Genomic DNA, 22,857 nt, shown 5'->3' with positions numbered 1-22,857 from the left:
TCACATCTAATCCAACAGCAAATCCTCCTAACTTCAAAAAATATGCTATATCCAGAATCTGACCACTTCTCACCATCTCCACTACTACTTCTCTCCCCTGGATAACCTCCTTCCACCCTTGTGCCCTTATAAAACTATTCTTCATATTGCAGCCTGAGGTGTTTGTTTGTTTGTTTTTGAGACAGTGTCTCATTCTGTCACCCAGGCTGGAGTGCAGTGGCGCCATCTCGGCTCACTGCAACCTCTGTCACTCGGGTTCAAGCCTCTGTCACTCGGGTTCAAGCCTCTGTCACTCGGGTTCAAGCGATTCTCATGCCTCAACCTCCCGAGTAGCTGGGATTACAGACATGCACCACCAAACCCAGCTAATTTTTGTATTTTTAGTAGAGATGGGGTTTCACCGTGTTGGCCAGGCTGGTCTCAAACTCCTGGCCTCATGTGATCCACCCGCCTCCGCCTCCCAAAGTGCTGGGATTACAGGTGAGGCACCTCGCCCAGCCTGCAGCCTGAGTTTTAAAACGTAAGTCAGGTCATGTTAAATCTCTGTTCAAAACCCTGCAATGATTTTCAGTCTTACTCAAAGCAAAAGCCAAGTTCCTACAACGACTTACAACCTGACAATCAGGACCAAGCATCCATACCACCTTACCTTTCTAACCTCTTCACCTATCTGTCTCTTCACCTTCTGATTTACTCTGCTCTAGCTGCCCTCAAACCTCCTTAGCATTCCTTAATCACATTAGCATGCTTCTGCTTCAGAACCTTTGTTCTTGTTGTCCTCTGCTTGGAACAAACTTCCTGCAGATAACCACATCATTCACTTCTTCACCTTCTTCGGGTCTTTCCTCAACTGTCACCTTCTCAGTGAGGTTTTCCCTGACCTAAAACTGAAACCCCACCTCCACCCCTAGCAGTCCCTAACCCCTTTCCCTGCTTTTTCTTCTTTAGAATTTCTAGATTATAAACTCTGTGAAAGCAGGCATTTTTTGTGTTTGCTTCATTGTTTTATCTCCAGCATCCAGAACAGTGCCTGGCACATAACAGGAGTTCAATAAATATTTGCTGAATGAATTAATCACATAGTGGGGTATATTTTCAAGGAAAAAAAATCTTGTTTGGGGCAGAACACACACAGAAATAGCCCAGTCTTCATGGGTGTTATTTCATCGTTACCATCATGTACATTAACATTCACTGAGCATCCATTCTGTGTGCCAAGTCTATGCTGAGCATTTTCTTTACTTACATTTCTTCTTTTCATCTAATCATTACAATAATCCCATGCGATAGGTATTCATGGTCTTACAAGACAATGTAAGTAAAGCAATGTAATTAAGGTAAAACTTAGGTCATACAGTTAGTTAGGCAGAGTAGGGCCTAGAAATAAGAACTACCTGAGTTTCAACACTATGCTCTTAATCGGTAGGCAACTACCTCTTCAGATTAAAGCTAACATTTATTAACTGATTACTATGCATCAGGTTAAATTATTTACTTGCAATACCCTATTTGACTATTTTCATTAAAAAAAAAAAATGAGGCCAATATTCTTAGTTGCTTAGCAAACATACAATTTCCCCTTCTTTAGTAAGAGAATCCTGACCTATTTTGTTTGAAGTAATAATGTGTCCAGCTAAAGCTTCATTTCGCAGTCTCCCTTGCAAATGACCAAATTATGCAGTTCTGGCCAGTAAAATAGAAGTGGAAGTCACTGAGTAAGGCATCTAGGAAAGAAAGCCTTTTAAAAGAGAACCAACTCAGCTGTCATGTGTCTTTGTCCTTTTGCCATATTCTTCTGGACTAGAACACAAGCATGAGTCTAGAGGTGGAACAACCATCTTCCAACTATGAGAAGGAGAGTCACCTGCTAAGTGTGGTCGCATGAAAAAACTAGGAGCCTGGGTGCCTGACAGCACCTAGGCTGCCACCTCCAGTCTTCTTGTTATATAAGGGGGAAAAAGGATTTTATTAAGCCACTATTATTTCCATTTTCCCCACATGCAGAGAAATGTAAGCCCTATTTGATACAACACTATGAGGTTGTTGGCCCAATGCTGGCCTCATAGAAAATGTCACCTTAGCTGAGTCTCCCAATCAATGGAAAAATACACTATTAAGCACCACTCTATTGAAAGCACGAAGTCCTTCACATTTATGGAGGCGCTAAAGGTAAGGCCCTGGAATCTGTATTTGAAAACCACAACTTTAAACTCAAAATGTGTGGCTAGTAAACAATCAATGAAAATAAAAAGAAGGGAAAGTCAAGAATAGAAATATATTGCACTGCCTTCAAAGTGTCAAAGCTAGGTGAATCACACCTTAAACCTAGTATTAAGTTTTCAATTTTCTAGTCTGAGGTAAATAGTAAATACTTATTGAGACTTTTCAAGATGCAGGGCAATAAAACCTAACTGGCACAGCCCTCTCTGCCATCATATTGTATTATTAGCAATATCATGGTGACGGTCCTTACAGTTATACTACGATGTCCAACATAAATCCCTAAATCCATCTAAACCTGAATAAGGCCTGGACTAAGAAAAAAAAAGATGCGAAAATAAAATAAATGCAATAATGTTCCAATAAGCATTAAAAACAGATTCAAAATATTTTAAGTGTCACAAGCTTTCACATCACATAGTATTTCATATTTCATGGCAATACCAAAAATTGGGAAATATGAGGACAAGGGGAAGGGTAAAAAAAAGTCAGAGATAATAACAACTATCATTTTATACAAGCTAAACACTTCCCACAAATAATTACACTCAATCTATATAACGGCCCCAGTGACATAGGTACTATTCTCCCCACTATACAGACAAAAAGCTGACATGGAAACTAATCATATAATTTGTCTAAGATCACATAACTAGTAAGAGGCAATGTCAGGATTTGAATCTGGGTCAGTCTAACCCCAAAGCCCAAATTTTTACAGCTGCTTCAACACATGCCAAATACAGTATAACACATGCTCAGAAATTCTAATCTAAGACTAAGGGCTCAAAAATACTGAAAGATCAATGATTAATTGTGAGAATGATACTAACATCTTTTACACATAATCATACTTAAAGAACTTCAAATCTTGCCAAAGCATGCTTAAGGTGATACAATTCTTTAAAAAAAAAAAAAAAGTCCTTTGAATTTTCAATCTATAGGCTTTTAATATGTTCCTAAGAGGAGATTCTGTTCTCTGTAGGATTTTACGAGAAAGATGAAGAACAAAACAGAATGTGAGAAACAATCCCATAAATAGTATACTGCTGAGAAGCAAATGTGAAAAAAATTACAGTTCAAATAAACATGTTACAGTTCAAATAAATGTACGTGTTTTGATGGAGATGACACCATTACACTGATTTCTCTAGAATACAATCCTTTGAAAACAAAATTTAAATGATCCCAAACCCTTTTTTCTAGATTTTAATCATGTGTTTCCTGAAAAAGTTGAGTGTAATCTGAAATCATAAAGATTCATTTTGAAGACTATAGCTTATTATAAAATACTATGTAACAAACATTTTGGTATGGAAGCAAAGTTAGAATAAGAATACAATGCTTTACTGAAACTTGCTACTTATACTAGGCTGTAGCTCAAAGAAAAAAATTTTTTTTCTCCCTGTTGGGAAAATGGAGAGAGGCTGTCAGGAGCAGACTGGAAGGACTGCTGTGTGACAGGTGTGGAACATCCATCAGATTTTTTTCACTCTAAGGATAGATACTTCCCTTGGCCAGGCACAGTGCTTCACACCTGTAAATCCCAACACTTTAGGAGGCTAAGGTGGGAGGATCACTTGAGCCCAGAAGTAGAGACCAGCCTGGACAACATATGAGACCCTGTCTCTACAAAAAAATAAAACAATGAGGCGGGCATGGTGACACGTGCCTGTAGTCCAGCTACTGGGGAGGCCGAGGCAAGAGGATCACTCGAGCCAGGAGTTCATACAGTGAGACAGTGAGCTGTGATTACATTCCAGCCTGGGTGACAGAGTGAGATCCTTCTCAGAAAAAAGCAGTGGAGATAATTCCCTTAATCTGTGAGACAATGACCCCCATCTTCCAGTTTATATCCAAGAACGAATCAATGTAGATACAGGAACAAGGATCCCGAATTAGGCTACAGGAGACACAGATGCCAGTATTGGCTCTGCCTCTAATTAGCTACATGGCTTTAGGCAGTCATTTTACCTTTCTGTCTCTGTGTCTTCAACTGTAAAACAAGGTGGTTCACCTTACTTCACATCATACACAAAAATTAACTCAGTATGTATCAGAGGCTTAAATGCAAGAGCTAAAACTAACACTTAAAAAAAAACAGGAAAAAAAAATCTTCACAATGTTGGGTTAGTAAAGATTTCTTAGATACAACACCAAACGCAAAATCAATAAAAGAAAAAAATGATAAACATCAAAATTCAAAACTTTTGTACTTTAAAAGACTCCATTAAGAAAATGAAAGAGGCCAGGCGCGGGGGCTCACACCTGTAACCCCAACACTTTGGGAGGCCGAGGCAGGCAGATCATCTGAGGTCAGGAGTTCGAGACCAGCCTGGCCAACATGGTGAAACCCAGTCTCTACTAAAAATACAAAAACTTAGCCTGGTGTGGTGGCACGCACGTGTAATCCCACCTACTCGGGAGGCTGAGACAGGAGAATTGCTTGAACCCAGGAAGCGGAGGTTGCAGTGAGCCAAGATCATGCCACTGCACTCCACTGGGCGACAGAGTAAGACTCCAACTCAAAAATAATAATAATAATAAAATTAAAGAAGGCTAAGCGCAGTGGCTCACGCCTGTAATCCTAGCACTTTAGAAGGCTGAGGCAGGCGGATCACTTGAGCGATCAGGAATTTGAGACCATCCTGGGAAATGTGGCGAAACCCAGTTTCTACAAAAAACACAAAAATTAGCCAAACGTGGTGGCACGTACCTGTAGTCCCAGCTACCTGGGAGGCAGGGGTGGGAGGATCACTTGAGCCCAGGAGGTGGAGTGAGCCCTGATCATGACACTGCACTCCACCCTAGGTGACAGAGTAAGACTCTGTCTCAAAAAAAAAGAAAGAAAATGAGAAGAAGAAAAAAACTACAGACAGGAAAATATTTAAATTAAATCATATATCAGATGAACGACACATACCTAGAATGAATACACATACAAACACACATACACACACTTCTATAACTCAAAAAAAAAAAAAAACAAAAAAAACAAACAGCCAGGCGCAGTGGCTCACCCCTGTAATCCCAGCACTTTGGGAGGCCAAGGCAGACGGATCACCTGAGGTCAGGAGTTTGAGACCAGCCTGCCCAACATGGTGAAACCCCATCATTACTAAAAACACAAAAATTAGCTGGGCATGGTGGCAGGCACCTATAACCCCAGCTACTCAGGAGGCTGAGGCAGGAGAGTTGCTTGAACTCAAGAGGCAGAGGTTGCAGTGAGCCGAGATGGCACCACTGCACCCCAGCCTGGGCAACAGAGCAAGACTCCAACTCAAAAAAAAAACAACCCAATGGGCAGTCCAAGTGGACAAAAGATTTGAATAGATATTTCACCAAAGAAGATCCATGAAAGTCTAATAAATAAGGACATGAAAGGATGTTCATCATCATTAGTCATTAGGGCAATGCAAATCAAAACCACAATGAGATACCACTTCATAGTCAATAGGATGGTTACACGCAAAAAGACAACAAATGTAGAGAAACAAGAACTCTTATAATTACTAGTAGGAACATAAAATGGTACAGTTACTTTGAAAATCAGTTTGGCAGTTTCTTAAACAGTTGAATTTGTGATATAACCCAGCAATTCCACTCCTGGGTATACATCCAAGAAAAATGAAACATATTCATGGGGTGACTTGATGTGAATACTCAAAGCAGCCTTGTTCCAAACAGCCAAAAAGCAGAAACAATCCAATGCCCATTAACTGGTATCCAATAAAAAGGAACCATGTACTACATGGCAGATGGATGAACCTCAAAAAGCATTATGGAAAGTAAAAGAAGCCAAACACAAAGGACCACATATTATATGATTACATTTACATAAAATGTCCAGAAAGGACAAATCTATAGAGACAGAAAGTATATTTGTGATTGCCTGGGGCTGGGGGTGGGAACAGGGAGTAACTGCAAATGGACATGAGGCATCTTTCTGGAATGATGGAAATGTTCTAAAATTGGATTGTGGTGATGACTGAACAATTATGTAAATTTACTAAAAGATTATTGAATTGTACATTTTAATCAGGTAAATCTTATGGTACGTAAATTATATCTCAAAATTGTTTTTTTAAATGAAAAAATATTTATGCTAAGTGGAAGAAACCAAACATGAAAGACCACATGTTATATGATCCCATTTATACAAATGTCCAAAAAAGGCAAGTCTATAGAGACAAAAAGTAGATTTGTGGTTGTCTAAGGCTGGAGGTGGAAAAAGGGATTAACTCGTAAGAAAGCACAAGAGATCTCATGGGGATGATGGAAATATTCTAAAACTGGATTATGGTGATAGTTGTACGACACAGGGAATTTACTAAAAACCACTAAATGTTACACTTAAAATGGGTGAATTTTATATTAAATTATACCTCAGTAAAGTTGTTTTAAATCTATGAAAGATGGTCAAATCACATTGGAGTTCCTAACCTTTTAAAAACCATGGACCACCTTGTGAATGTGAGGAACACTAACCCTATCCAGAAGACTGAGAGACTCCCTTTTGACCACTCACAGACATCCTATGGGTCTGAGGACACCAAATTAACAAATCACGAAATCTCTAGCGCCTTTGCAACTCTGAAACTCTCTGCCACCTTAACAGCAAAGGCTTTGAGAATGACTACAACCATCCTCTTCACCCTAGAAAGATGGACACACTACCAGAAAAAAAAAAAAAAAAAAAAACTCTTCTTTTAAAATGATGATAGGGAACCTCCTCTTTACTTCTCTGACATCATTTTGGAATCTTCCATTTAATCCTTTCCTTCAATATGAAACTCTGACTGGGGGAACCAGAAGCAATCAGTCCAGACTGGGAACTAGCTGTCTTTAGAACCAACGAATACATGTCAAAGACCCAATATGTAGCAAGGACACAGGCCCATGAAGTGGCTTAAGCAAAGATGTGATGTCTTTATTTAGTCCGAGTTGTTTTGTTTTGTTTTTGTTTTTCCTATACGAACCAATATTGCTTTAAGCCCAGATTGTCTTAAAACAAGAGGCAAGTAAAGTAAAAACAAAAATTATTTCACGAAGTTCTTTTTAAACCCACAGTGAAATAAACACTGACACCCCCAAGGCAGCTAGGAAGTCTTCAGTTGGTCTTTGTTATAAAACTAATTTTAGGGCAGGATGCTGGCAAAGTAGATAATTCGCCTTCCTCCAATACACAGGTGTCTGCTCATGTCCGTTGGATTGAGCCTGTATAGCTAAACCCACCCCCTTTTGATTTCCAAGGTCACTGGGTTATTGTTGTCCAACAAATACTCCCCTCATCCCCAGTCCCCAGCCTCCTCCCAATCCCTAGGCTTCTGTGAGAATTACAATCTATGTGCAAGTTTTGGTCTCTGCCAACTGGTATTCCTGGACCCGCTTCAAATCTTTTCACACACCAGCCCAATTTATCGGATCACGTCAAGGCACTATTTGAGGGCCTCCAGTGATCCTTAAAATTCCAAAATCTGGCCGGGCGCGGTGGCTCACGCCTGTAATCCCAGCACTTTGGGAGGCCGAGGCGGGCGGATCACGAGGTCAGGAGATCGAGACCATCCTGGCTGACATGGTGAAACCCCGTCTCTACTAAAAATACAAAAAATTAGCCGGGCGTGGTAGCGGGCGCCTGTAGTCCCAGCTACTCGGGAGGCTGAGGCAGGAGAATGGCGTGAACCCGGGAGGCGGAGCTTGCAGTGAGCCGAGATCGCGCCACTGCACTCCAGCCTGGGCGACAGAGCGAGACTCCGTCTCAAAAAAAAAAAAAAAAAAAAAATTCCAAAATCTGTACCAAAGCTGAGAAGATCCCTAAGATCTGGCTCCTCCCTTCCCTCTCTATCCTTGCCAGCCTTCCTTCAGGTCCTAAAACAAATCAAGCTCTTCCCTTACTCAAGGCCACTGCATCTCTATATCCCTCTGTAAGGAAAAATCTTCCCGAGGCTCTTAATCCTCACTTCTCATGCTTCAGGGCTCAACTGAAATGTCATCGCCTCAGAAAAAGAATTTTCCTTGAAATCACCCTAAGTAGATCTCCAGGTTATTCTCTATCAGAACATCTTGTTTATCTCCTTCATGGCACTTGCCAAAGCCTCTTCAAATTTTTTTTTTTTTTTTTTTCTTTTTGAGTCGGAGTCAGGCTTTGTCGCCCAGGCTGGAGTGCAGTGGCGCGATCTCCGCTCACTGCAAGCTCCGCCTCCCGGGTTCAAGGATTCTTCTGCCTCAGCCTCCCGAGTAGCTGGGATTACAGGCGCGCACCACCACACCCAACTAATTTTTGTATTTTTAGTAGAGACGGGGTTTCACCATATTGGCCAGGCTGGTCTCGAACTCCCGACCTCGTGATCCGCCCGCCTCGGCCTCCCAAGGTGCTGGGATTACAGGCGTGAGCCACCACGCCCAGCCCTTCTTACTTCTTTTTGTCTTCTTATTTAATGTCTACCTCCCCGACTGGAAAGTCAGTTGGAAGGAGCCATAAGTTGGGTCTCGGCTGCTCAGCGCGGTTCCTGCAGCTTCACCTGGAGGATCCCCAGTTAGCCCCAGCACGGATGGAGGAAAAACTTAAAGCTCCCTATCTATCCCACAATCCCAGAAATCGATGGCTGTGCCCACTTCAAGATCCCATTTCTCACACAGCCTCGGAAAGGCCTGTCCCACACCTGCACTTTCTTTCTCTACAAGACACATGGGCCGCTCCTGTCTACACATTTGAGAATCCTGTACACAAATCTCTCCTGAGCCCCCTCAAGCCTCACCCCACCCCACGCCACCTCACAGGCGCGCGCCTCAAAACCCCCTTCCCGTCTCACACGCGCTCCTCGACACAAGCGTCCTACAAGCTCCCAGCCCCACAAGCGCCCCACGAATTCCTATGAGGGCTGCGCTCCCCGAGCTCCCGCGGCTCCCCACGTTCCCGCGTCCCCCGCCGCCCAGCGCCGCGCCTCCCCCCTCCGCAGAGCCTGCTCTCACCGATCACCTCCTGCAGCTCGTAATCGTCCCTGTTGATGGACCAGGGCAGGGCGCTCGAGTCCTCGGACATGACGGCGACAGCGGCTCGCGGTCCTCCCTCAAACTCGCTGACCTCGCTGGTCTCCTCGCCGCGCGTCTCCCCACCCCCAACAGCCGCCGCCGCCGCCGCGCCCCCACCAATCGTCTCGGAACAGCCACGGGTCGGACGGCGCCGGGGCGCAGGGTCACCGCGCGGCAGAGCAGCGGGGGCTCAGAGCTCCGGCGGACCTCGCCTCCTGCTCCTCCGAGTCCGGCACTGCGCGGCCCAGCCCACGTCCTGTCCTCGGCCTCCGCAGCAGCAGCTACAGAAGCTTTGCCTGGGCCCAGCCCCTCTGTCCCGCCCTCCACCCCAGCCCCACGCACGGGCCAAACTTTCCCCTCTTCCTCCACCTGCCGACACGCAGCGCGCTGACGTCACTGCGCTGGTCACGCCCCACCTCGGGCCCGCCTCCGGTCGCCATCTCCAGTGTGGCTGGATGTAAAGTGAGCGAGCTAGAAACCCGAGAAGGTAGGAGTTCGCGGTGAAAGGGAAGAAGTGCTTAGGTAGAGGTTCATCGAAGGCATCGAAAAGCCGTAGGAGAGCCTCAAGTAGCACAGAGGCAGTAGCCACACTAAGCATGGCGACCAAAGGGCAGCAAAGTAGAAGGGGCAGAGCCACTTCTAGCGCCTGGGGCACGCTGCTGTCTCCGTCGTCGCATTCATTGGTTTGTTTGAGAAGGAATCAGAAAAGCAATGGGTGTGGGTAGACGTCAGTCATAAATTGGTCCCGCCTCCAGGCTCTTAGCGCGCTTCTCCGTGTTAGGGCTGCAGCCCTTCAAGAGCTCCGTTACCGCGCTCGTCTTACCACTTCCTCTGGAGTGACGTCACGGCGTAACCGTCACACCCTCGAGACGTGCAAAAGGCTCTACAGGGTGTGGAGAAACCCTGAGGGAGCGGCTGGGTGGGGTAGCCTTTGGGTGTGGACCACTGCCAACTAGGATAAAAGGCCTTGGGCCACTGGTCGGAGTGAAACTGGAAGTTTGCCTGGTGACATTTTTTTCAAGGCGGACGTTCTCTCTAACGCTTGTCGCGGCGCTGTCTCTCGCGGGTCCACCCTGCACTGGGCGGGTTCTGTCCATTCGCAGCTTTAGATCTGAAGCTCAAATAAGCATCTGCCTTGAGGGACTCGGGAGGTTGTCTTTCTTCCCCCCGGACAGGGCTTGGGGTATTAAACAAGTGAGATCGACCCACGGATTTGGGGGTTGTCTCACGGGCGTTGGCTTTTGTCGCCCCCACTGAACAGTTTTCTCAGTTTGACTACGTAGGGCCGTTAGAGAAATTAGCGAGCTGAAGACTGAACACGCTTGGTAAATTGGATTTTAAAAAATAATGAGCATCCAACAGGGATAGGGCTAGGTGCGAAACTGTTCTAGGTTGGACACCTTTCAGTCCAACGGCAGTCATTAAGGAAGAGACCTTAGGCCGGGTGCGGTGGCTCACGCCTGTAATCCCAACACTTTGGGAGGCGGAGGTGGGCGGACCACCTGAGGTCAGGAGTTCGAGACCATCCTGACCAACATGGTGAAACTCCCTCTCTACTAAAATACAGAAAAATCGCTGGGCGTGGTGGCTGGCGCCTGTAATCCCAGCTACTAGGGAGGCTGAAGCAGGAGGCGAAGGTTGCAGTGACCCGAGAGCATGCCACTGCACTCCAGTCTGGGCAACAGACGGAGACACCGTCTCAGAAAAAGGAAGAGACCTTCGCCTAGGCCCAGCTGAGACGGAGCAGGGACCCCTTTTAGGGCCTGCAGGCCCCCAACCATGGAAATAAAGGAAAATCTTGAGTTACTTCAAGAGAAATTCCCGGCACTTAGCTAGCCTTGAAAAGTTAATGAACCCCTTGATAAGCAAGAGGGCAATAATAACTTTAAACAATAGCCAAAGAAACTAAAATAACTGGATGTTTGGTTCCCTATAAAAACTAAAGATAACATCAACACATGTCCCTGAGTTGTTTTTTAGAAACCCAGACCCCCACCAAATGGATCTGCTGGCACATAGACCTCAGAGAATGGGGAGCTAAGGACTGGACTCTGACTGGTGGTTTGTTTTTTCTCTAAGTTTCTTCTTCCTGAAGAAGGTCATGCCCACAAGCTGTAGCTAACATTCTTTTCTACTGATCCAAAATTTTTAGACAAAGCTTCACCTCTTGTATCAATCGCAAATCAGAAAATCTTTGAATCCACCTATGACCTGTGGGCTCCTGCTTGGAGATGTCCCCCCTTTTTAGGTCAAACCAATGTATAACCTCTGTGTATTGATTTATGACTTTACCTGTAACTTCTTCTTTTCTGAAATTACCCCTATCTTTAAGAATGCTTGGCCGGGCGCGGTGGCTCACGCCGGGAAGTTTAGGTCCCCAGTATATATTTCATAAGTTTATGAAATATGTATTATATATAATGTATATTTATATATATTAAGCTTGAGCTACACTAATTCTCTCCTCTTGCTAGGCGCCCTGCCTTTCTACTGCAGCAAAACCTCCGTGTGGCAATCTAATGTCACTGCACTGGGCAAGTAGACCTTAGTTTGGTTCTAAAACACCGCCAAGCACTGGAAGCTCTGCGCTGAGCTCTGCTGTGGGAGGTCCAACTGACCATGAAACCAGTCAACTAGAAGCTACTAGCGGGTTTCCACCTAGTTGGTTGGATTGGAGAACGTTTCATGAAGAAGGTAGCATTTGTACCAGATCTTGCAAAGTTAACATGATTTCAACAGGTGCACATTTAGAGGATAGAATAGTCCAGGCTCAGCAAAGGTGCCGCAGTTCCAGAAAGCATAGCACAGGCCTTGCTGTAAGTGGTTTCAGCCATTACTACTGACACTTTCTTTACCATATGTTCTGCCTTTTTCTTTTTGCAGGGAGGAGAGGGATGGGGATCAAATGTATCAGAAAGGAGCTAAATCTGATGGTAAGAATTAGCCTCAAGGTTTCTACCAATAGAAAGGTCTACAAACCAGAAATTCTTGGCTTGGGGTTGTTGAGTTGTATGACCCATGGACATACTTCAGTTTTGTTTTTGTTTTGTTTTGTTTTATTTTGTTTTGTTTTTTTCTCCCTGGCACGGTGGCTCAAACCTGTAATCCCAGCATTTTAGGAGGCCCAGGCAGGTGGATCACCTGAGGTCAGGAGTTCGAGACCAGCCTGGCCAACAGGGTAAAATCCCATCTCTACTAAAAATACAAAAATTAGCCACGCGTAGTGGCTGGCGCCTGTAATCCCAGCTACCCAGGAGGTTGAGGCAGGAGAATCGCTTGAACCCAGGAGGCAGAGGTTGTAGTGAGCGAAGATCATGCCACTGCACTCCAGCCTTAGCGACAGAGAGTGAGACTCCATCTCAAAAAAGAAAAAAAGAAATTATATATGTATTATATATGAAATATATACAATATGTATGAAATATATATACTATATATAAATATATATGAAATATGAAATATATAACATATATGAAACATATAACATGAAATCTATAATATATATGAAATATATAACATGAAATCTATAATATATATGAAATCTATAATATATATGAAATCTATAATATATGAAATCTATAATATATATGAAAACTATAATATATGAAATCTATAATATATGAAATATATAATATATATGAAATCTATAATATATGAAATATATAATATATATGAAATCTATAATATATGAAATATATAATATATATGAAATCTAATATATGAAATATATTATGTATATGAAATATATTATGTATATGAAATATATTATGTATATGAAATATATTATGTCTATGAAATATACATAATATATGAAATATACATAATCTATGAAATGGACATAATCTATGAAATATACATAATCTATGAAATATACATAATCTATGAAATATGCACAATCTATGAAATAGATTACGTATGTGAAATATGCACAATCTATGAAATAGATTACGTATGTGAGATATGCACAATCTATGAAATAGATTACGTATGTGAGATATGCACAATCTATGAAATAGATTACGTATGTGAGATATGCACAGTCTATGAAATAGGTTACGTATGTGAGATATGCACAGTCTATGAAATAGGTTACGTATGTGAGATATGCACAGTCTATGAAATAGGTTACGTATGTGAGATATGCACAGTCTATGAAATAGGTTACGTATGTGAGATATGCACAGTCTATGAAATAGGTTACGTATGTGAGATATGCACAGTCTATGAAATAGGTTACGTATGTGAGATATGCACAGTCTATGAAATAGGTTACGTATGTGAGATATGCACAGTCTATGAAATAGGTTACGTATGTGAGATATGCACAGTCTATGAAATAGGTTACGTATGTGAGATATGCACAGTCTATGAAATAGGTTACGTATGTGAGATATGCACAGTCTATGAAATAGGTTACGTATGTGAGATATGCACAGTCTATGAAATAGGTTACGTATGTGAGATATGCACAGTCTATGAAATAGGTTACGTATGTGAGATATGCACAGTCTATGAAATAGGTTACGTATGTGAGATATGCACAGTCTATGAAATAGGTTACGTATGTGAGATAGATATGCACAGTCTATGAAATAGGTTACGTATGTGAGATATGCACATGAGATATGCACATGAGATATGCACATGAGATATACATGAAATATGTACATGAGATATACATGAAATATACATGAAATACATGTAATACATGAAATACGTAATGCATATGAAATACATGTAATGCATGAAATACGTAATGCATATCAAATACATGTAATGCATGAAATACGTAATGCATATCAAATACATGTAATGCATGAAATACGTAATGCATATGAAATATATGTAATGCATGAAATACGTAATGCATATGAAATATATGTAATGCATGAAATACGTAATGCATATGAAATATATGTAATGCATGAAATATGTAATGCATATGAAATACAAAATACATATGAAATATGTAATGCATATGAAATATATATAATATATGAAATATATAATGCATATGAAATATATGATATATATGAAATATGTATGAAATATAAAATATATATGAAATATATATGAAATATGTATGAAATATATAATATATGTGAAATATATATGAAATATGTATGAAATATATAATATATGTGAAATATATATGAAATATGTATGAAATATATAATATATGTGAAATATATATGAAATATGTATGAAATATATAATATATGTGAATTATATATGAAATATGTATGAAATATATATTATAGATGAAATATATATGAAATATATATAATATACATGAAATAATATATATTATATATGAAATATATAACATAGTTGAAATATATAATATACATGAAATATATATTATACATGAAATATATATTATATATGAAATATATAGTATAAGAAATATATATTATATGTGAAATATATATTATATATATTAAATATATATAATATAAATATAATAGGATATAGTTCAGGGAGAGATTTTGGCAACCTTCCTCCTTATTTCCCCTTCCCCAGTGAAAAGGAGCTACTAATCTAATAGTGAAAATTCAAGATGTTAATTGGCCCATGTTCTTGGCAGGCGGGGTCACCAGTGGATTCTGTTCTGCCTCCTCCACACACATAGCTTGATGGATTAGTTGAGCCAGAACCAGCTCTGCAGATCTGCTCATTTCATTTATCCTGTCTCCTTGATTTTCTCCATGTAGCCTGATAGAGGTTAGGATCCTGTGATTTTAATGAGCAAGGAATTGGTGGCTCTTTGAGGCCAGAAATCTAAACCTCAACCTCATTCTCAGCCTATGGATTACCTTCCACATGAAAGAGAGTATTGTCATAAACACTGAGTATACAGTGGTGACCAAAGCAGACTCAGTTTCTGTTTTCAGGGAACAGTCTGGTAGAAAACAGTAAGCAACTAAGCAAATCATGTAGGGAAAGGCAAGTATACTGTGACAGAGAATAGTTAGGAAGCCAGCCATGTGGTGAGTACAGTTGACCCTTGAACAACACAGGTTTGGACTATGGGGTCTACTCATAATAATACATGAATTTTCTCTGTTTCTGCCACCCCTGAGACAGCAAGACCAACCAGCCACTCCTTTTCCTCCTTGTCCTCAGCCTACTCAACGTGAAGACAATGAGAAGCCCTTTGTGATGATCCACATCCACCTAATGAATAGTAAATATATTTTCTCTTCCTTAGATTTTTTAAATTTTCTTTTCTGTAGCTTTATTGTAGAATACAGTATATAATGCATGTAACTACAAAATATGTGTTAATCTACTTTATGTTATCAGTAAGACTTCCAATCAACAGTAGGCTATTAGTAATTAAGTTTTGGGGTAACCAAAGTTATACATGAATTTTTGACTGTGTAGGTGGTCAGTAACCCTAATGTCCTCATTTTTCAAGGGTCAATTGTATTTTAAACAGGGTACAGTGGGTATTTGGGGCACTTTTGAAGCTTTTAATAAATGCTTTTATACCTATTATATTATGATGCTGCTTCTTGTGTATAGCTGTCAGTAGTCTTCAGAGGATGGGGGAAGAGGGAAGGTAGGATGATTCTGGAACCGTGGCCCTTTTATCAGAATTTCACCAAATCCTACCTAGGTTTCTTGGAAGTATGGCATATTTTCCGGAGGAGAGGGACCTTGTTTTTCCTTACATTTTCAAAGGAACTCTTGTCTTAGTTTGGATTCCCCCAACATCAGACTCTGAGACCAGGATTTGGGTACAAATGGTTTGTTTAGAAGGTGATTCCAAGAGGCAACTCCTCTTTTGAAGGAGTGGAGAAGTAAGACAGGAAAGGAAGGATAGTCATTAAGGGTGCATTAATAAGGGGTCACTGTGTGGGCAACCAGGCTTAATCCTCCTGTGAGCCATCTGGGAAACTATGGAACACTCTTCAGAATTGTCTCACTAAGACGCAAGGAAGCTGAGCTATTATCCCACCAACTCCCTTCCTCTTTAGGGTGTTAACACTCCTGCACCTCTACCCAGCTCAGTGCTTGGAAAAGCACGCTCCTAAGGTCGGAGAATGCACTCATGCAGACACAGGCAGTCCTTCTCTTGTGTTAGAACTCTCTAATAGCAAACTCCAGAGTAGGCCCAAAGGATATGAGCTCAGTATAGACCGCATCTGCTACTGTGCGTAAACCCAAAAGTTGAGACTCACTGAACTGAGAAACGGGGAACAAAAGTATATTCATGCTTCTTCCTCTTACTTTATTACCCTTAAGCAACTTACTTGCATCGGGCTTTGCTTTTAGTGCCTGCAGAATAGAGGAAAAAAGACTGATTTCAAGACTAGTGATGTCTTGAAGTGGAGAATTATAGCTGTAACAATTCAAGTTTTATAGGCTCCTTTGATTAAATTCTAAAAATTAATGTGTACTCTATGTGAGAAACCTGAATATAAAGAAAAGCACAACCTTATACCTCTGACCTGAGCTGATTTTCTCAGCAGTTTCACGTCAGTACCAGGACCAATTATAGACTGCTAGAATGTATTCCCTCCCATCTATCTCTTATCACATATCACACTTAATGTGATGGGAGGATGACAACAACCAAACCCCCTTAGGTGTGCTTTTCACTTTGTGCCTGGAATAGTACCCTGCAGAGGCATGCATTCAGGCGTGGTGTTGATTAAACAGAAGAAGTGTGAGAGTAGAGGAGACACGCGCAAGCTAGGAGTCTGGAGCCTGGTGAAAAACTGACAGCTTGGCAGTCCCAGGAAATGAATGTCTAAAGTGATGGACACTCAAGGCCCGCAAAAATGCATATGTATAAATGTTATTGTAGGAAAAAAAATCTGTTCTTGCAGAAAGTACAGTCTCAGCATCAAGCTGGGTTCTGAGCCAGAAAGGAGCGTCAGGTTCTCCCAGGCTGGCACCATGCCAACTAGATGAGCTCAAGCTGAACTGAGCAAAAGATGGGAAATACCTGACTGGGGTGGAGCAGATTCCTAAGTGCCTGCAACATTTCAAACACTCTTAAAGGTTTAATATGTCTGAAAACCCAATTAATTAGGATGTTTATTGTGGCATTATTGTAATAGAGAAAATTTAGAAACAGCCTATGTGTTCTTTGATAGAGGACTGGTAATTGCTTGTGTCTATTATGTGGAACATCTCAGGACACATAAGACATTTTCTGTATTAGTGTAATTGATGCTAGCTGAAGCAACAACCTAAAAATCTGGATGGCTTAACGCAAAAGCTTTTTTCTCACACACATAAAGTCCAGTGCAGAGGTCTCTGGTCCCTCTCCTTCAAGAGGAGAATGAGAGATTTTGGCTGTCTCCATCTTGTGGCACCGCCATCTTCTGGGGCCTTCTTGGAGTCTTTGCTGGATCCTCTGCCTTCAGCCAGCCAGTCAGTTGAGAGACAGAACACCACAAAGTGGGCCAAGATTCAGCTGTATCTGTTACCTCTTCCCATATTGTATTGGTCAGACCAAGTCATCTGACTCCAACCTAACTCTGGGAAACTGAGAAATGGCTTCTGTGTGCTCAGGAAGAAGAAACAGATGGGATTGGTGAGCATCTAGCCAATTTCCACCACAAATGCTCATTTTGGCTGCCTCCAGGCCAAAGGTAATAACTTGTTGAGGAAAAGGAGTGGGAGGGATATATCCTTTTTTACATTTTGGATATCATAAATCCATATTACTTGTTAAAAAAATTACTTAATTGAGAAAGTGTAGACTGGTAAAATTATGGTTCATCCATACCATGAAACATTACACAACAGTTAGAGGAATGAAGTAGGCCGGGTGCAGTTGCTCACGCCTGTATGCCTAGCACTTTGGGAGGCCGAGGCAAGCAGATTGCTTGAGCCTAGGAATTCAAGACCAACCTGGGCAACATGGCAAAACCACGTCTGTACAAAAAATACAAATGTTAGCTGGACATAGTGGTGTGCACCTGTGGTCCCAGCTACTTGGGAGGCTGAGATGGGAGAATCACAAGCCTGGGAGGTTCGGCTGCAGTGAGCCATGATTACACCACTGCAGTACAGCCTGGACAACAGAGTGAGACCTGTCTCAAAAAAAAAAAAAAAAATGAAAGAATGAAGTAGAACTGTACATACTGAAATAGGATGATCTATATTAAGGTAAACAAGCAACTTGTAAAATAAATTCAATTTCTACCTGTATGTAAATATATAGAATAAGTTCTGGAAGGTACATGGAGGTGCAACACACATTTGCTTTCTGTGTATTGTTTGAGCTCTTTAAAGGAGAAATACCAAATAATACAACGTGACTTACATTGCTGAAAGCAATTCTCCAAGATTGATTCCACAGAAATATTTTGGGAGCCCATAAACATAAACTTCAGCTGCGTTAATCAGGAAAATGCAAACTAAAACTAAAATGTGATATAACTTGACCCTTCACCAATAGGTAAAAACTAAAAAGCCAGAGAATACTAAATGTTGGCCAAGATGAGGAAAACAGAAACTCTCATCCTCTGCTAGTTGGAATGAAAATTGATGCAACGTCCCTGGAAAACAGTTTGGTATTACCTAGCAAAGTAGAACCTGTGCCTCCCCTACAACCCAGCAATTCCACTCCTGGTATACAATCAAAATAAACTTTTGTACTTGTATCCCAAATAATATATACTAGAATACCTACATCAGCAGGTTTTGTAATGGCTAAGTAAAGGAAATCACCCAAATAGAGTGTAAAAGTATTCATACAATGGACATTATACAGCAGCAGAATTTACCTACAGCTATATAGATGAATCCCAAAACAGGCCGGGCACAGTGGCTCACACCTGTAATCCCACCACTTTGGGAGGCTGAGATGGGCAGATCACCTGAGGTCAGGAGTTCAAGATCAGCCTGGCCAACATGGTGAAACCCTGACTGTACTAAAAATACAAAAATAAGCCAGACGAGGTGGCAGGCGCCTGTAATCCCAGCTACTAGGGAGGCTGAGGCAGGAAAATCGCTTGAACCCAGGAGACAGAGGTTGCAGTGAGCCGAGATCACTCCACAGCACTCCAGCCTGGGCGACAGAGTGAGACTGCCTGAAAAACAAAACAACCACCCCCCAACACACACACACAGGCACACACAAAACAATGCTGATAGAAACAAAGTAACAGAAAAATTCATAGAGTATGATTGCATTCACAGAAAGATCAAAGAAAGTACAATTGAATGAACTTCTGTATTAGATGCTTAAGAAAATCAAGGAGACAACAAAAAAAATTCAAGTTAGTGATTAGCTCTAGGGGGAAGGAGAAGGCTGCAGCCCAGATAGGGCACACGGAGGACTTAAAAGATACGGGTCATGTTCTATTTCTAAACCTGGATGATGGGTACACACATGCTCAACTATTCATAAATATTCATGTGCTCTTTCTAAGTATGTTTCAAAATTTAAATTTGATTTCATATTTCAGGTAATACCAGTGTTTATGGCACCCCCACCCCAGCCCTTCCTCTCTTTCACTCTGAGGAGACACCAACATGCTCCATTCCCACCTGGTCTCATTGTGCCTCCTTCAGCCCCTGTTCTCAGCTTATTACTCCTTCCAGGAATGCCACTTTTCTTTGGCTCCACCTGTCCAGGTCTTACCTGCTCTGCCCGGTTCAACTGATGACCCACCCTCCCTGCTCCACCCACATCCCTTGGAATGCTTTTTCTGAGATTGTTCCAGCCCTGAGGGCAGTTGTATATGCTTACCACCTCCCTCAGACCATTTCTGGGTACTTAGCCTGTGGTGCCATGTACCCATAGTCTTCTCTTTTTGTGAATATTCTGTATTTCAAATTAGGTTGTAGGTCCCCTGTGAGGAGTGGAAATACCCTATGACTAGAAAGGAAGTAAGGCATTTTTCTGGGGTTTTCGTTTTTTGCCCACCTTAAGTCCTGTCAGCATAATGACAGTCTGAAAACTTACGAAGAGCTGATTTTCTCCCCTTTTTAGGAAAATCTGCAAAAAATATGCTAGTCAACTCTCAGCCTTGGGCAGGAGTATCTCTGAGAGGCAGCTATAATTTATAAAACATTCAAAACTACAGGTACCATCACTATCTAAACCCAGGAACTGAATATTCATATTTATTTTCAGATAACTTGGTATCCCCCACTCTCTGAACTCAGGAGCTGAATAGATTCAGACAGCATGTAATATAATGCCTACTTTCATAACATGAATTCAGATAAAAAGCCCTGAGCAGCCATTAGATTTAAGTGCTAGGCAACACGCTAAGGGATATAAACACCTCATTTAATCAGTAAAATAGCCTTGTGAAGTTTTATGCCAGTTTTACGGATGAGAAAACTCAGAAATGTTAAGAAACTTGCTCCAGAAATTCCTGGAAATGCTTAGCACAGTGCCTGGCTTATTTTAAGTGTTGAATAAGGGATAGCCAGTAATTATAGGTTGATGGAAATAGAATGAAGCATTACAGAGACAAAGATTGGGCAACAATGCTGAATGGTTTGACTCAGGTCTGCTTACTCAGGAAAAACAGGAAAAACAGACATCTGTGTGATGTCATTCACACCATACCACTGCTGCATCATTGCTTGCCCATGGCACTGCCTAATTTCTTATTGCAAAATCTGATTAAGGAAATAGAAGTTTTCTATTTGATTCCCAGTGGATTGTGAAGCTTTCTTTGCTTTGTACCCAACCTGAACAAATGAATTAGGGTTCAGGGTCTACCAAAATTAGAGAGGGCTCTGCCTGTGTAAGCTTTGAATTGGAATTTTTAAGACATCAGGAAATGGGAACTAAAGTGCCCCTTAGTCTCGATCAAATGCAATTCACAAATATTTATGAACGATTCTCCGTGTGCACAGCTGTGAGCAATCTACCTAAAGAGATCATTTTCCAGTGTCCAAAGGGGCCTAGGCCCCCAGAACTGGCACTGTTTTCCTGGTGAATGGCAGTGGACCCCATCCAGCAGGCAGTGAAGACGTTATCCTCCTATTATGGGTAACCTGGACTCTCTTAGGTAAATGCTAATTCAATTAGCTCTGCAGTGTCTAGTTGAGCATGAGTGTAATATTGACATAGAATTACATATAACTGTCCTACAGAATGCCCTGCCCAAAAACTTAACCCCTTCAAATCCTAGATAGAAAAAGAGCTTCCTGTGCCCCATGAAGGCATGGGGAGGTGTTGTGGAGGCCTGTACAGAGAGTTGGAATGAAAGTCTACAGAGGTGAGACTTTGTGACTGAAAGAAAATGGTTGGAACTATAGACTTCGGTGCTGGATGCTGGCATCACATTCCTAAAGCCAGATGAGGCCCGCTGCATCTCAGCAGGTGACACATAGCAAGTCAGGAATCAAATCAGGTCAGGCACTCCATGGCAGAGCCAGAGGACAGTACAAGGACCTGCTCACAGAGATCCAAGGCAACTCTTTCTTTCTACCACAAGGTCACATGAGTCTTCTCTTTCCCAAACTCCCAGACACCATCTTGGCAAGATGAAGGGAGAAGGGAAGAAGGCCTAAAAAACAGCATTTGCCTAAGAGTGATCAAGTTACCCACAACGACACCAAAAAAATCTGATAATATTATTAATTGGCAAGCTAAATTTCCCCTTCCCACCCAGCAGGGCAAGGGTGCATGCAAAAGATTCAATTACGCAAAACAAAGAAGCTACATTGTCTTCTCACCTCTGAGTTATAAATGTGCATACCTACTCTAATGATTTTTATGCTTTAAGTTACAGAGCAGACATATGAATTGTCTGGTTACAGCTAGTCCTTCAGTGAAGCTGGAAACACCCACGCAGTTATTGGTAGAGCAGGAAAGGGAGCCCTTGTGACAGGAGCAGTAGTGATTCAGGGCAGACTAAAGATGGGCCCAGTGTTCAACAGCAAAGTGGGCAGGACCCACAGCAGAACAGGAAGCAGACTATCAGTGGACATGGAGGGACTGGGGTTGCAGGAGCACTGCAAGGGGCTTGCAACAAACCCATTTTGTCTCGGTTGCTCGTGACAGAAAACCCAAAGTTCATTAGGATGCCAGCATTCCTGCTGTAACAATGGCCAGATAGAAGTGCATTTCACTTTGGCTGGGTACCGTGACTCTTGCCTGTAATCCCAGCACTTTGTGAGGCCGAGGTGGATGGACTGCTTGAGCTCAGGAGTTTGAGACCAGCCTGGCCAACATGGTGAAACCCTGTCTCTACTAAAAATACAAACATTAGCAGGGTGTGGTGGTGTGCACCTGTAATCCCAGCTACTCAAGAGGCTGAGGCAGGAGAATCGCATGAACCCGGGAGGCGGAGCTTGCAGTGAGCTGAGATTGCACCACTGCACACCAGCCTGGGTGACAGAGTGGGACCCTGCCTAAAAAAAAAAAAAAAAAAAAAAAAAAAAGGAAAGAAATCACTCTGACATAAAAGTCTGAGTGTAAGCAGTCCTGAGTGGTAGTTCAACTCTGTGGTGTCAGGGACCCAGGCTCTACCGATTTCATCTCTGCCATCCTCAACATGCAGCTTCCAGCTCCCACCACCACACCCACATTTCTGCAGCATGAGATGGGTAGGTTTTGAAAATATCAGGCACACACCTTTCTGTTGAGGTCACAGACTAAAAGTTGAACATATCACT

At 42.0% G+C, this 22,857-nt stretch overlaps 1 protein-coding gene and 1 long non-coding RNA gene across 3 annotated transcripts in view; one reads left to right on the top strand and one right to left on the bottom strand.

Annotated features, from left to right (window-relative positions):
- Positions 1-12,605, bottom strand: part of OXSR1 (oxidative stress responsive kinase 1) — a 93,375-nt gene extending 80,770 nt beyond the window's left edge. Inside the window, exon 1 of one of the 2 annotated variants that reach the window (XM_003826097.6) lies at positions 9,190-12,605. In XM_003826097.6, coding sequence (XP_003826145.2) covers positions 9,190-9,259 — 70 coding nt within the window. In that variant the 5' untranslated portion in view covers positions 9,260-12,605. The remainder of the gene's footprint in view (positions 1-9,189) is intronic. The other variant, XM_055109658.2, reaches the window with a different exon arrangement.
- On the top strand, positions 9,647-22,632 carry LOC134729892 (uncharacterized). Its single transcript, XR_010111421.1, has 3 exons — positions 9,647-9,736; positions 12,133-12,182; positions 15,337-22,632. It is a non-coding gene; the product is annotated as an uncharacterized LOC134729892 (long non-coding RNA).
- Positions 22,633-22,857: the final 225 nt, after the last annotated feature.

The sequence above is a fragment of the Pan paniscus genome, chromosome 2, assembly GCF_029289425.2.
Source record: "Pan paniscus chromosome 2, NHGRI_mPanPan1-v2.0_pri, whole genome shotgun sequence".
NCBI classification, from domain to species: Eukaryota; Metazoa; Chordata; class Mammalia; order Primates; family Hominidae; genus Pan; species Pan paniscus.
The sequence above is the reverse complement of the archived record's forward strand: the minus strand, read 5'-3'. Positions and strand labels throughout refer to the sequence as shown.